The 15803-nt window shown below is 35.4% G+C and overlaps 1 protein-coding gene across 1 annotated transcript in view; it reads left to right on the forward strand.

Annotated features, from left to right (window-relative positions):
- Positions 1 to 5143: 5143 nt before the first annotated feature.
- Positions 5144 to 15803, forward strand: part of FAM169A (family with sequence similarity 169 member A) — a 35405-nt gene continuing 24745 nt past the window's right edge. Inside the window, exons 1-5 of the mRNA XM_023750724.1 lie at positions 5144 to 5276; positions 6529 to 6628; positions 6937 to 7022; positions 9170 to 9341; positions 15188 to 15367. Coding sequence (XP_023606492.1) covers positions 5145 to 5276; positions 6529 to 6628; positions 6937 to 7022; positions 9170 to 9341; positions 15188 to 15367 — 670 coding nt within the window. The 5' untranslated portion in view covers position 5144. The remainder of the gene's footprint in view (positions 5277 to 6528; positions 6629 to 6936; positions 7023 to 9169; positions 9342 to 15187; positions 15368 to 15803) is intronic.

The raw sequence follows: 15803 nt of genomic DNA on the forward strand, positions 1-15803 counted from the left end.
ATATGTCCATTTCACCTAGGTTGTCCATTTTATTGGAATAGAGTTGTTCATAGTATTTTTTCATAATCCTTTGTATTTCTGTGGGATCAGTTGTTACTTCACCTCTTTCATTTCTGATTTTGTTTATTTGGGTCCTCTCTCTTTGCTTTTAACCAATATTTTAAAAAATAAACAATTACTAATATTTAAAGGTAAAAAGGTCCTTATTTACTTATTTTTTGATCCTCACCTGATGATATGTTTATTGATTTTGGAGTAAGGGAGAGAGAGAAAGAGAGAGAAAAGGAGAGGGAGAGATATCAGTTTCCTCCCATATGCACCCTAACCAGGGATCAAATCTGAAACCTAGGCATGGGCTCTGACCAGGAAACAAACTTGGTGTACTGGAGGATGCTCCAACCAACTGAGCCACCCAGCCGAGCAGTTGTCAAAGTGTATTCAGAAATAACAACTTCTAACTAAGTAAAGTCCCCCCCCCCCATAATGTTCTTTATGCAAATTTCAGAATATTTAAATTGTTGGACTTCAGGAACACAGGATATGGTTTCATTTTGTTTATATATATGTATATATATATAGGAATAATCTTATATGTAAGAATAATCTTTGACTAAATAAACCTAGAAGTGATTATTTTTCTATTCAAAAGTCTCAGTATAAGAATGTTTAAGAATGAAAGATAATGAATTTTTGTTTTACACTTTAATTAATTTAGTCATACTGTATTTGCCTTTAGTCTTATGGTAAGCAATCGCGTAGATAGTGATGTTTTCTAAAGTGTGCTGACACACTGCTGGTGATTTAGGGGAGGGCTTTAAGTTGTATTCAGGTGAACATTTAAATTATGATACTTATAAATCATAAGGCTGATTAGGAAAATGAATAATCTAATATATCAAATTGGTGGTTTTGTAGGTTTTATAGTTTAAAGTGAATGAAAATTTTTTTAAAGTGAGTTGAGATTCTGATATAGGCTACAACATGGATGAAGCTTGAAATAAGTGAAATAAGGCAGATATACTAGTAAAAAAGACAATTATTGTGATAACACTTATGAGATTCCTAGAATAGGCAAATTCATGGATACAGAAAGAATGGTGGTTATCAGGGACTAGGGGGAATAGGAATGGGGAATTATTTAATGGGTACATAGTTCTGGAAAGGGAGAGTGGTGAAGGTTGTACAACAGTGTGAATATTCTTACTGCCACTGAACTGTAAACCTAGAAAGGGTTAAAATGGTAAATGTTATGTGTATACTAGAGGTCTGGTGCACAAAATTTGTGCACTCGGGGGGGGGGGTCCCTCCGCCTGGCCTGCACCCTCTCGCAGTCAGTCGGACATCCTTAGCACTGCCACGGAGGCGGGAGAGGCTCCCGCCACCGCCGCTGTGCTCGCCAGCTGTGAGCTCAGCTTCTGGCTGAGCGGTGCTCACCCTGTGGGAGCACTGACCACCAGAGGCAGCTCCTGTGTTGAGCATCTGCCCCCTGGTGGTCAGTGCACGTCATAGGTGACTGGTCATTCTGCCATTCGGTCGATTTGCATATTAGCTTTTTATTATATAGGATTTTACCAAATTAAAAGGGGGGGGATGGGATGAGAGGTGTGCATTTAAAAAAGTGAATTGAGGAACATACATATTAAGTAGTGATATAGACACTTGACACACTGGAACCATTTTGATGGTGGTATGCAGATAATTGAAGTTCAGCCAACACTAGGATAGAGGAAGGATCAATGGCTTAGGGACACCTGGCCTGTGTTTCAGTCTCGCATGCCACAAACTAGCAGGATGGATCAGACATAGTTAAAGCATGTTAGATGAGGAATCATGACACCCCTGACTGTTCACAACCATTCTCTTATTCTGGGCTATCCTCCTAGGCTCTTTATTCAATATGAATAAAACTAAAACTAAAAAATAAATAAGACTAAAAAAAAAAGAAAATGCTATTTAAACATGATAGTATTTAAAATCTTTTAAGGACCATGTTGTGGAAACAGTAGGTGAAAAAGAAAATGACCCATCAATTTGCTATTCTATCAGGCTCCTTTTCCTTAAATGTCCATTTTGTATTCTTTGTCTAGAATGCCGTATTACCTTTATGTGATTGTAATCAACAATGCTTACCAAATTTTTGGCAGCAGCCCTCATATGTTAATTTATATTTCATCCTTCAGGGCAGGGGTATATGGCCCTTGAAATCATTTGGTTTGGCCCTGCCAAGGCATTAGGGGTGAGTTAATTAAATGTTTGACCAAATATAGCAGGCTAATTTTTAAGTTGATAATTTTGTATGATCCAGGTATGACGTTATAAATATCCAAATGGCCCTTGGCAGAAAAAAGGTTCCCCACCCCTGCTGTAGGTCATGATTACTCTTAGCAAATGAAATGTTTGAATGTGTTTCATTCCTACCTTGTTTTGGTAGCTAATATTCAAGAGAGTCTTTCGAGTTGGTTTAAGGACAATACCGTGATATTAATCCTTCTTGAGCTTCATCTAGTCAATAGTAGGGTATATTTAATGCTCTTAATTTTTACTTAGACACAAAGCTGGGATCTTGTTGTCTATAAGAGAGGAAAACAGTTAACTAGTGTCCTAATTATGCTTTTTTCATCTGCTGTTGACCATTTGTTTTTGGTTTCATCTAAAATTTTAATCTTCATTGGAATTGTTGGATCTGACTAGAACATAATGTTCTATTTCCTTAGTTTGCTTTTGAATATTGACTTCGATAGAGATATAAAAATTTGCCCAAAATAACAAATAAGCTTCATAATAGAGCTCTGCTGTTTTATTTTGATACTTTTCTAACTATAACATCTGATTTACATAAGCTCTTGGTTGATCTCTCTTGAAATTCATAGTTGCTGTTTTTTTTCTTTTTCTTTTTATAAGTTGCCTGGAAATCCTGTGGTATTGCTTTTATAAATGTTTCACAAATTTTTCTTACTTTCTCCTTTTATTTAGACATTTATATTTACTAATAGATGGGCTGTTTTGTGTGTTCTATTTCCAGGTTTTTATTTTAAAAAATTTAAAAATCAATTTGATTAAAATATATATTTGTATAAAATTAGTTTCCCAATCATATACACCACGTTTTAAAGTCTTTAGGACCAGGATTTCAGATTATGGTAAAAAATAAGTTTCTCATTATCATCATATCTTGAAAATTCAGAAAAATATATTTAACCCTAGCCAGGTAGTTCAGTTGTTTGGAGCATTGTCCTGTATACCATAAAGTTGTGGATTCGATCCTTGGGGCATGTACAGGAAGCAACTGATCAATGTTTGTCTCACACATCGATGTTCCCCCCCCCTCTAAAATTAATCAGTAAAAATATATCCTTGTTTGAAGATTTAAAAAATAAATTTTTAAAAATATATATTTAACTATATGTAGCTGTTATATGTCCTGTCTTTTACATGTTTACCTCATATTTTCATTAGATTTTCAGCTTTTTTACCTACTAATGTATTTGTTGTGATAAAAAAGATTTGATGTGATAAAATGCTTCTCTGAAGAATTACTTCAGAGAAAAGTAATTTCTATTTTCTCAGTTTTCTTCTGCCTTTTCCCTTTATTATTTTTTAAATCAAGATTGCAGAGATTATTGACAAATTCAGCAGTTGGGCTCTGCTATTTTTATTTTGGGTAAATATGAAATAGGGAATTTTTATAACAAGTTAACCTATTTTACTTTATATCTCCTTTAAGAACTAAATAGCTCAGACTTTGATATAGAGCATATGTTTATTTTTTATTTAACTTTTTATCATGGAAATTTTCAAGAGTACACAAATCAGAATCCTCTCTACAATGCATCTGATTGCTATGTCTCTTAAGTGTCTTTTAATTTACAATAGTTCCCACTCTTTAAACTCCATGCTGTATACGTATTGAAGAAACTGGGTTATTCTAAATTTGACTGGCTGTATACTTAAGATGTGATTTCACATGATTGATGGCTTCATTAGATTTGGGTTTGATTTTTCTTTTTGTACCTCATTAAGATGCATATTTCTGCTTAGCTTACTTTTTTTTTTTAATCCTCACCCAAGGACATTTTTCCATTGATTTTTAGAGAGTGGAAGAGAGAGGGAAAGACAGAGAAACATTGATGTGAGAGAAACACATAGATTGGTTGCCTCCTGTGTGAGCCCTGACCAGGGCCCGGCCGGGGAGGAGCCTGCAAACGAGGTACATGCCCTTGACCAGAATTGAACCTTGGACCCTTTGGTCCCCAGGCTGATGCTCTATCCACTGTAAATGGGGTCTTTTACCTATTTTTACTTCATTTTTTCCATTCCTGATTTCTTTTCACTGGTTATTATTGTATATATGAGGGCTTAATTTCTGTGTGTAACTATATCCTGTTTTAGTATATTTTCTTATTGTTTGGAATAGTTTTTCCATTGATTCTTTTGGGTTTTTCAATTAAATATATTATTTGCAAATTGACGTAGAGGTAGTTCCTTCCACATACACCCATACCCAGTTGTTATGTCTCTAGGCTAATTGCATTGGCAAGTACCTATATAATGTTATACAGTGTGGAGTCATTTTTCCTGACTTTAGTGGGAAAGTGTTTAGTGTTTCCTCAATAAGGTGCTGGCTTTTTTTTTTTTTAACAGCTCTATGTATGAGAGGTAGAATTTACGTATTGCAACATTTACCCATTGCTATTGTATAATTCAGTGATTAATTTTTTTTTTTTTAGTAAATTTATATAGTGGAGCAACCATCACTACGATGCAGTTATAGAACATTTCTATTCCAAAAAGTTCCCTTTTGTCCTTTTATAGTGACTTATAATGTTGGCAGGTGTATGAGGATATATTTCTGTGGGTGTACGTATATGCAAATATGTATATCCTATACCCGTATAAATACATTTATATCATTTAAAGAATTACTATTAATTCCTATTTTATTTTTAATTTTTAATTCAGATGAATAATGTTTAAAAGTTTTCTTTTGATGTACATTGTTAAATCAGCAGGCCAAGTTGTAGTCTGACATGGTAGTGAAGAACTCTTTATAATAAAATATTACAATATGAAGTTTTTCTATGAAAAAGGGAAGCTAGCATTTCATATTCTGAAACATTTTTGTCCCATGTTGTTTGTTGAAGAGGATGGCATTCCCTGTGGATATGCTGGATAATTGCAGTCACGAGGAACTGGAAAATTCTGCTGAAGATTATATGTCAGATCTAAGGTGTGGGGACCCTGAAAATCCTGAGTGTTTTTCTCTTCTCAATATAACGGTAAGGTGTTCTGCAGTGCTTTTTATGAGTCTTTTCAGTTGAGTTCATACATGGAATTAATATCCTTTTATTTTTTATCATTTTAAAGTGTTAACTAAACTTTCAAAATTTGTATGAGAAGACATCAGTAAAATGCATAAATATTGATTGGTTAGTACAGTAATATGATCAGGTTTTAAAAAGAAACTCTACAGGTTATTGCTTAATATTTGTGTTGTGCCTTTAAAATTAAGTAGTTTATCAGTTTTTCTAAGACTGGTTTCCATATTTGAGCTAACTTTAATTTTCTTTAGATTTAGAGTTTGTGATACAAGAATTTTTTAAAATAAAAATATCAGCAAACCACTAAATTATACATTTTTTGTGTCACAAACCTCCCCTTTTCTAAAATATTAAAATAAAACTTTCAAATTGGTAAGCTGTGATATGTTGTTAGAATTCCACTGTGAACTTGATGGTAGGCAAATTCTCTAACATCTAGGCCTCAGATTTTTCTTCTGGAAAATTGTTGATTTAAAGGATTCTTTAAGTCTCCTCTAGTACCAGTATTTTATAATTCTCTGAATTGTAATATTTTCTGTAAATGAGGAATTAGCATTGGATTAATGAAGGCAGAAAAAATTTAAAGTATTGTATGTCTCTCTAAAAAAATTACCTATCTGGTGTCTTTTACTAGAAAATAGAATCCTGTCCCCTCCAATAGTCTAAATAACAGATGTAAACTATAGTTGTTTTTTAGTGACTTTATGGACCATATCTTTCTTTTGTTTTTATTTAGATTTTTGGCTAGAACACAGTGATATTTATTGAAATAAACTTTCTCCTCCCCCCCCGCAAGTTAATAAACTTCCCACAAAAGGGAATTCTGATTTACTTTTTAAAAAATATATATTTTTATTGTTTCAGGGAGGAAGGGAGAAGGAGAGAGAGATAGAAATATCAATGAGAGAGAATCATTGATTGGCTGCCTCCTGCTCGCCCCCTACTGGGGATCGGGCTCATAACCTAGTCATGTGCCCTTGACTGGATTCGAACCTGGGACCCTTCAGTCTGTAGGCTGATGCTCTATCCACTGAGCCAAACCAGCTAGGGCTACTTTTTTTTTTTTGAGACTAGAAATATTGTATATGAAATGAAGGTATATAATTAGCATTAATGTAGAAAGAGTTAATATTTTGGTAGAATCATGGTGTTTTTGTGCGATATTTTCTTCACAGACTCTTCACTAATTTTTAATCAATTGTCATTTCAGATTCCTATTAGCCTGTCAAATGTAGGCTTTGTACCTCTTTATGGTGGAGATCAGACCCAGAAAATTCTTGCTCTTTTTTCACCTGAGGACTCACTCACAGGTCTCTTTTTTGCTTAATCTTTAAAATTGAGGAGTTTTTCTCCAAACAATTAGAAATTTATTAAAAGGTAACATGAAGGAATTGAAAAAAAGAAAGAAAACGTGTTTCAAACTTAAATTTAGGAAAATATAATTCTTAATTGCTTACTATTAAATGTTTAATGAGTGAAATAAAAATAGTGTAAATGGGGCCACATTGTATTATAAAAGTATGGGTATGCTTAAGGGTATCTATATAACCTTACCAAATAGTAATGTTATACACTGTAAGACTTAAGACTTAAATGTTAATCATTTATTCTATTTTAGCTGTGGCACTTTACCTGGCTGATCAGTGGTGGGCTGTTGATGATATCGTAAAAACATCTGTCCCTTCTAGAGAGGGGCTTAAGCAGGTAATACGATCTTGTTATTTTAAAAGTTTCTTTCTTAGGCCATTTCACAGTTATGTTTCCTATAAACAGTGATAGTTTTTGAAGTGATTGAGCTCTTCTCCATTTTATTGTAACCAGGTTTTATTAAACCCTTAGAGTTTCATTGTGCTAAAGGTATGTGAGAATTGGGTGAGGAAGATTGAATGCTTATGGGTTAGTTGAACTGTAGTGACCCATATCAACTTCAGCTTCTGATTTCCTTGTTAGGTAGAGATAAAGCTAGTTCTTCTCTCTGTGAGGTTGCTTAGGTTCTCTGTCTCTAGGAGACACTGACCAGGAAGGAAACTTGCTTATCAATAGGGCCATTTTGGGAGGTTCTCAGCAGCATACTGCAAAACTTCGTTTTTGTTGTTTTTTTTTTTTCTGTCCTAATCACTAAGTTTCATAAAATACTTAGAGGAAGACATAGATGGCATGCATGTCCATTCTGCATGCCACAGTGCGAATGGGAGAACCAATCTGTGAAAGGCAGAATTAAGAAAAAAAGGAAGGATTTAACATGATGAAAATAAATAGGGATAAATGTAGAGTAGTACCCATAGGTTCAAAAAATTAACTGCACCATGTGTACCATGAGGACCAAACTGAAACAGCAGCACATAGGAAAAAGAGTGGGTGTTAATTAGAAGCAAATGAAGGTAGGCAAAAAAGCTAATTTAAAAACCTTAAGTTTATGCAGAAAAGCCCCACTGTCCTAGCAATATCTTTAATGTTTATATCTGTAGTATCTGCATGCCCATCATGAAGACAGATATTAGGTGATTAGAGCAATTTCAAGGAGGAGGACAGGAATGGCAAAAGCACCCCAAGTTGCATTAGTCTTTTCCTTCAATTGTTTAGAGTTGGTATGGAATGTAGGGGAATCTTACGGTTGTCTTCAGATATTTGTAGGCTGTGTGGCTCCAGAATACCTTTGGGAAATAAATTGTAGCTCAGTCTAAGGAAGAATTTTATGCTGATCAGAGCTGTTCAAGGGAGTAAAAGATTCCCTTAAAGGCCTGTGAAATCATGTGGTCTGGCCCTGCCAAGGCATTGGGAGTGAGTTAATTAAATGTTTGACCAAATATAGCAGGCTGATTTTTAAGTTGATAATTTTGTATGGCCCTCAAATGATGTTACAAATATCCAAATGGCCTGTGGCCGAAAAAAAGGTTCCCTACTTTGCAAGCTAACAAGCTTTGTCATGTCATGTGTTTGGTATTGGAGATCTCCCACTAGGGATGTTTTTGAGAGTAGAGTGTATGTTAATGTTTTCTCTCTCCACTTATTTAATTAGAAGGCACTCTTGTTTTTCTTTAAGGAGTCTTTATGGATAGAATTCTTATTTTTAGCAGTGAAAGGTGTCTGTTGGGAAAACCCCACAAATGCCAGAAAGTTGGTAAGGGGGGTCCTGGTGACCATGTAGCCCTTCCTATAAGAAGTGAAGCTCAGTTTCCATTCTGTGGTTACCCCAGTATGTTTACACTAGACTTCTCTGGTGCCACGATCATCCCTCATCTGGTCTGTATATGTGTGTGTGTGGCCGAAGGGGCAGGGGGTATTCCTTATAGTTAGACAACAAAAACACAACTGTTAAATGAACATTTTACCTGGAAAGGGTGAGACAAATTCCTTTCCCAGGAGCATTATTATGTCTTTGCTCATCAAATGAGGTAATTGGTCTTAAAATCTTCAGGGGATAACATGAAGCCCCCCCCCATTATTATTATTTTTTAATGTGGAAGCTGAAATGGGGTGAAAAGGGTTGAAGCAGTAGAAGTGGTGGAGGCAGCAATTAGAGTGGCTGAGACCCCTGGTATGGGCAGCTGGAAGAAGAAAGAAAACACTGCTAACTAGGAGATGCTGGGGATTGGTGCACTGGAAACTCATTCTGCCAGTTTCAGAATTCTGCTGAGAGGCAGTATTCATGCATAATGTGTGTGTAGAAATGGATTGTTATTGGTATGAATGATTAGCCTTGCCTTTGTGATAATAAAATGTTTTACAGATCGTTTTGAACGCATTCAAAGTGCTTCGAATGCCGGTACAAAGCAGGGAGCAAGGTAAACAGCATCTCTGAGTTGATGCATATTATAACTGTTGTGCCTGGTGTTTGACTCTCTTTGTAGGTGAGAACTCTTGGGGAGAGAGTGGTTCTGTATGTTCTGAATCGAATTATTTATAGAAAACAGGAAATGGAGAGAAATGAGATCCCATTCCTGTGTCATAGCAGTACTGATTATGCTAAGATTCTGTGGAAGAAAGGAGAGGCCATTGGGTTTTATTCAGTTAAGCCTACAGGTGAGTCTTTAAAAGTTATTTAAACTGTGTATAATGGAAACCTCCTTTTCAAACCCCAACTGTATCAACATCCCTTTTAAATGAATCTCGAGTGCAAATTGAGGTGATTTTACTTAGTATTTTGGGGGGAATATTTAATTCTTCTTTACCTGTGGATCAAATGCATAGCCTTTTTCTGCTCAGTGCTGCTGATTTAGCCTGACATATTAAAGGCAGCTTTGTTAATTACCATGAAAAACAAAGTACTTCAGTATATAGTATTTAGAGAATCCAAATAGCTTTGAAATTGTGAAATCTTCTAAAGTTTGGATTTCTGATCCTAAGACCCAAATATACCCTCCTCCTAAGCGACTAGAGCAACTTCATCTTGTTTTACCTGTTTTCCTGTTCATTTGCTCTCTAGTTGTACTGGAGCCAGAAAGATCTAACCTGCTTACTCCATGTAAATAAATAACCAAATAATAAAGTTGGTCTTGTTCTGTACTTTAACCAAAAGACCTTTCACTGAGAACGCTCATATTATTTTTCTGTCATTTTTGCATTTCAAACCTTCCAGACTTAGCTCATCTGGTCAGATCCAGTGTAATGATCATATCAAATTCACTGCTGATTTGAAGAACAGTTATGACCAATATCTTAATCACATAGTTAATACATATTTATCATGAGATTATGCATACCATCAATAAAAGGAAGGTCACTTTTTCTCAAGAATAAAATATTATGATCTAGAGTTTAAAATGGTTTTGTTGTTTAGTAAATACTTTGGTTCTCCTTTAATATTCTATTTTCTTCTTGTATACATTTGAAATAGAATCAATGATTCATTTAACTCCAGAAAGATATCATTATATAGGGGCAGAATAATGTCTATTAAATGGAAGCTTACTGCTGCATTGCATAAAAGGCATCATGTTGTTTTTAAAATGTTTTAAAATGGCTGAGGTGTGCTTTCATTTTTTTGTGCTTTATTTTATATGTGATAATTCCTATGGGAATTGGAGGCTTTTTCCTTTTCACACTGGCTCCAGGGGATTTTCCTATCTGAAATGAGCTCATAGATATTTTGATCACATATTACTTTATACTTTTTTTGTTTAGAGTTTGCTTTAGATGAAAGACACACAGTTAACGGGCATAGCATTCCCCTTTAGTGTTTCTGATAGTATTTGATTCCAGGAGTGTGTTCCTCTTCATTTTATGTGCATCTGGGGCTCCTCCTCTCCTCTGAGACCTGGCCTTTATTTTTGCTTGTTCTGGTAGTTAAGTTGTTTTTTTTTTGTTATTCCTCATCCAAAGATTATTTTTCCATTGACTTTAATTTTATTTTAATTTTATTTTTATTGAGGAAAGGAAAAGGAGAGAGAGAGAAACATCAGTGATGAGAGAGAGAGAGAACCATTGATTAGCTGCTTCCTGCATGCCCCACCGTGGGGATCAAGCCCACAACCCGGATATGTGCCCTGACTGGAAATCAAACCTGACCTCTTGGTTCATAGAGTGACGCTCAACCATTGAGCCACTCCGGCCGAGCTCCATTGAATTTTAGAGAGAGTGGAAGGAAGAGGGGAGACAAAGAGAGAGAGACCGAGGAGGTAGAACCTGGAGCCCAGGTACATGCCCTTGACTGGGAATTGAACCCATGATCCTCTGATGCTTCTCTGCTAATTGCCTTACACCCTAACTATTAATTTTTGTTCTTTCTTGCTTTATACTCTGGCTCTCCTCTACCAGATAATAATGGAATTAGTTGTGCTTATACTATACTAGCCTTTGAATCAGTAACCAGTTAATTTAGTCTAGAACTATTTTTTTTATATACAAAGAAAACCCAAACATAAAATATTTTGGAAAACCGTCCCATAACATATACTAAAACACTTTGTGATAGAAATATTTTCTACATACATATCAGGAAAAAGAACTGTACCAGCAAAATGATAAAATCTTTATTAAATACAGTTCTAGTTGAGTGAAAGCCTTATGCTATTACTTACGATTTTTTAATTAAATAGCAAATCAGTGTATGGGGATAATAGTTGGGATATAAAAATAGCCTTGGAATAAAAAAGGAGGCTTTGTTTATGAAGTTAAATCTTATTACAGTACAGTGAAATTTAAGAAACTATATAAATTCTTTTTTGCTTGAAGTAAGAGATCGCTGTGAGAAACTTATTTATTTTTTGGATTAGATAGATGTCAGATTATTAAAAAATAGTTTTATACACTAGTTTGTTGTGTGATCTTTGGCATATATGTATTGTATTCTGAAGTCAATTAAAAGAGCTGCTTAGTACTCCAGCTGAAAGAAGTACTTCTAGTTAGGGAAGTGGCAGTAGTGATAGAGAAGGAAACCGATTTGAGGGAGCTTTTTGTGTGGTGACTTCATTGCCTGTGTGGGAAGGGTTAGAAGAGTAACCAGTGATGAATCTTGAGGGTTTTGGCTTGGATGCTTAGGTGGGCAACTGTGAACTAAGATTGGGAATACCGAAGAGTGGACTTGGTAATACTTGAGAGTGGACTTGGTAATACTTGAGTTCAGTTTGACATGTGAACTTCATTGTGCCTGTGGAACACATAAAAAAAAAAAAGAAATGTAAGTCGGATCACATGGGGGAGGTGTGGATGTTTATGTGGGCCACAGAAGTCAACACATTTTTAAATAAGGATGAGATCTGTCAAAACCGTATCAAGTGAGTATGTGTGTTTGTGAATATTGGCATGGGGATATACGTAAGTTACTGAAGTCAGCCTGAGGTAACCAAACAAACGTAACTGTGGAGGGAGTCTGCCAGCAAAAGGGACTACCTGCTCAGATGTGATCATTGATTTCCTAAAAGTTAAAAAGGTGTGTTCACTTCTGCAGCACATATACTAAGTTCAAAAGGAAGTGTTCATCTGTTGGGAGATAAAAAAGAAGAGGAAAGTTAGCTGAGGCTGCTAGCTAACCAAATAGTTGTGCTTCCTCTTCTATATTCTAGTCATTGGTCAGCAGCTGCCCAGTCAGAGATTATATTTTCTAGTCACTTGCACAGTTGGGTGGGGCTGTGTGTTTAGTTCTCCCCAAAGTAATTAAAGAAATGATATGTATGACATCAGGTCAAAGTGGTTAAGATGCATTCCTTTTCATAATTTGTCTGCTGAATGTAAAGGATTCTGAGGACCTAGGGCAGTGATGGCGAACCTATGACATGCGTGTCAGAGGTGACACGTGAACTCATTTTTTTGGTTGATTTTTCTTTGTTAAATGGCATTTAAATATATAAAATAAATATCAAAAATATAAGTCTTTGTTTTACTATGGTTGCAAATATCAAAAAATTTTCATATGTGACACGGCACCAGAGTTAAGTTAGGGTTTTTCAGAATGCTGACACGCCGAGCTCAAAAGGTTTGCCATCACTGACCTAGGGGATGGGGAAGCCACAGATAGAAGGAACCTGAGTTCCTGTGGTAGTACTTTGCATTTCCATATCAATTTTAGGATCACCTTCTCAGTTTCAGGAAAAAAATCCAGCTGGGATTTTGAGTCTGTACGTCAATTTGGGGAGTATTGACATCTTAACAGTGTTATGTGTTCTGATTCATGAACATGAGATGTTTTTGCCATTTATTTAGGTGCTCATTAATTTCTTTTAACAATGTCTATACTTGTAAGTTTACAAGTTTTGTACTTCTTTTGTTAAATGTACTCGTAAGAATTTTATTGTTGATGCTATTGTAAATGGAATTATCTTTTTTTTTAAAAAAAATGTTTTTATTGATGTCAGAGAGAGGGGAGAGAGGGATAGAAACATCAATGATGAGAGCGAATCATTGATCGGCTGCCTCCTGCATGCTCCCCACTGGAGATCAAGCCCTAAACCATGGCATGTGCCCTGACCTGGAGTAACTGTTACTTCCTGGTCATGGGTGAATACTCAACCACTAAGCTACACCAGTGGGCAGGAACTGTTATCTTAATTTCATTTTCAGAATGTTCATTGTTGGTATATAGAAATACAGTTGATTTTTCTATGTTGATCCTGCAACCTTACTAAACTTATATGTCGGTTTTAATGAATTTTTAGTGGATTACTTAAGGTTTTCTATATATAAGGTTGTGGCATCTGCAAAAATAATTTTACTTTTTTCTTTCCAGCCTAGTGCCTTCTATTTTATTTTCTTGACTAATTACCCAACCTCTAGTACAATGTTGAATAGAAGTGGTGAGAGTGAACATTTTTGTCTTGTTCCTAATCTTATAGGGGAAACATCCAGTTTTTCACCATTAAGTGTGTTGTTAGCTGTGGTTTTTTCATAAATCTCTTTATCAGGTTGAGGATGTTGAGTATTTTTATCATGAAAGGCATTGGATTTTATCAAATACTTTTTCTCCACTTATTGAAATGATCATGTGGTTTTTGTACTATTTACTGGTACATTTACATGAGGTCTTCCATTGGAGTAAATCTCAGGAATTACAGAAATTAAAGGTTAGTGGACAGCAGTATTTGGATAAATGGTAGAAGCCCTGGGAGTAGGTGAAATTACCCAGAGAGAGCATATAGAAAGAGAATGTGGTCAAAGAGGAAACTTAGAGGAATATAAATATTTAATTACCATGTGCAATAAATTTAATGTAATGAAGACTTCACCTAAGGTAGCAGTTGTGGTTTTGCTGTACTAGGTAATTGTGCTATTGTCTACAGCTATTGACGTGTCTGACGATCTCTGGTAACGTGAAGTTTTTCTGCCCTTTATTTGATTGCCTTTGTATAACCCTTATACAAAGTATAACTATTTAAGGTGTAGGCAAGGAAGAGAATCAGCATGGTTTTTTGAAATGAATATGTACAGGTGGAGACAAAATAGGCTTACAGTTGTGAGTACATGAAACAGTTTATTCTTGTATTATAATTTACTAATTATTACATTATTTTCCAAACTGATGACAGTGCTGGGAAGCAAGATCTCAACAAAAAATAATGCTTCCCAGAATGATAGTTTTCAGCTTCTTTCATGCATTTGGATTTAGGAGGGAATGTAAGGAAGATTACATGAAAAACAAGTTGGGGATTGAGCTATAGGCTAGTTAAGACTATGTGTTCTTTAGAGGGTAGCGAGGCTTCTAAGGGTTCTGAAAATGAGCATTTCAAAAGTATGTTAATATAGATGCGCAAAAACGATGGACAGAGCTTGCTTAAGGCAAAGATAGACCTCTCACTAGAGAAGTTATGTGCCTGGGGTGTGACTACCCACCATGACCTGCCCAGTTTGGAATTTTTGATCAGATCACCCTGTGAGGTTACTTTTTGTTAGTGTTATTATAGCACCCCCTTTAAAAGTTTTTAAAAAGAGATTATCAAAGCAGCTTTATTTATAGCCCCCCCAATTGTAAACAACCCAAATGGCAGGAGCCAGGCCAAGGTGGGCAAAGGGAGAGGAAATGGGGGGCATCTGTAATAACCTCAACAACAAAAATAAATTTTAAAAATAGTAAATAAATGGATTTCAGTTAAGCCATATCATGCATACTATTAAGTACTGATAGATATAGCATGTACTCGATTTCAAAATCATTGTGTTGGGAGAAAGAAACCAGACACGAAGAAAACATACTGTATGATTCCATTTATGTTATTCTAGAAAAGTAAAAGCAAATTTGTAGTGGCAGAAATCAAACAGAGACCCGGGAGGGATGGATTGGCCGTAAAAGGGTTGGAGGGAACTTTTTGGGATAGCACTCCGTTTATATCCACTGAAAAACCATTTTTAGAAAGACTGTTAACTCATGTTTTCTAAAAGTATATACATATAAGTCTTTCAGTGTGAAAAATTGTTGGCTTTCTGTTTTATGATTGCAGGAAGCATATGTGCCTCATTTCTTACCCAAAGCTACCAACTGCCAGTTCTTGATACAATGTTTATAAGAAAGAACTATCGAGGCAAAGATTTTGGGCTTCATATGCTGGAGGACTTCGTTGATTCCTTTACAGAAGATGCACTTGGCTTGCGGTATCCACTGTCCTCTATAATGTACACAGGTAAATGGAATAAGTGAAAAATGTTAAACTTGTCTCTGACTAGTTTCCGCAGAATTTTATAAATGTGCATATAACAATATTAAATAAATTTTGATTATTTGATACCCTAGGCCAGTGATGGCAAACCTTTTGAGCTCGGCGTGTCAGCATTTTGAAAAACCCTAACTTAATTCTGGTGCCGTGTCACATATAGAAATTTTTTGATATTTGCAACCATAGTAAAACAAAGACTTATATTTTTGATATTTATTTTATATATTTAAATGCCATTTAACAAAGAAAAATCAACCAAAAAAATGAGTTCGTGTGTCACCTCTGACACGCGTGTCATAGGTTCGCCATCACTGCCCTAGGGCTTAATTTTGCAAATGTGTCCTTATCTCACTATATATATATATATATATATATATATATATTGGGGGGGGTATGGTAGCTT

The sequence above is a fragment of the Myotis lucifugus genome, unplaced genomic scaffold (genome assembly GCF_000147115.1).
Source record: "Myotis lucifugus unplaced genomic scaffold, Myoluc2.0 scaffold_0, whole genome shotgun sequence".
Classification (NCBI taxonomy): domain Eukaryota; kingdom Metazoa; phylum Chordata; class Mammalia; order Chiroptera; family Vespertilionidae; genus Myotis; species Myotis lucifugus.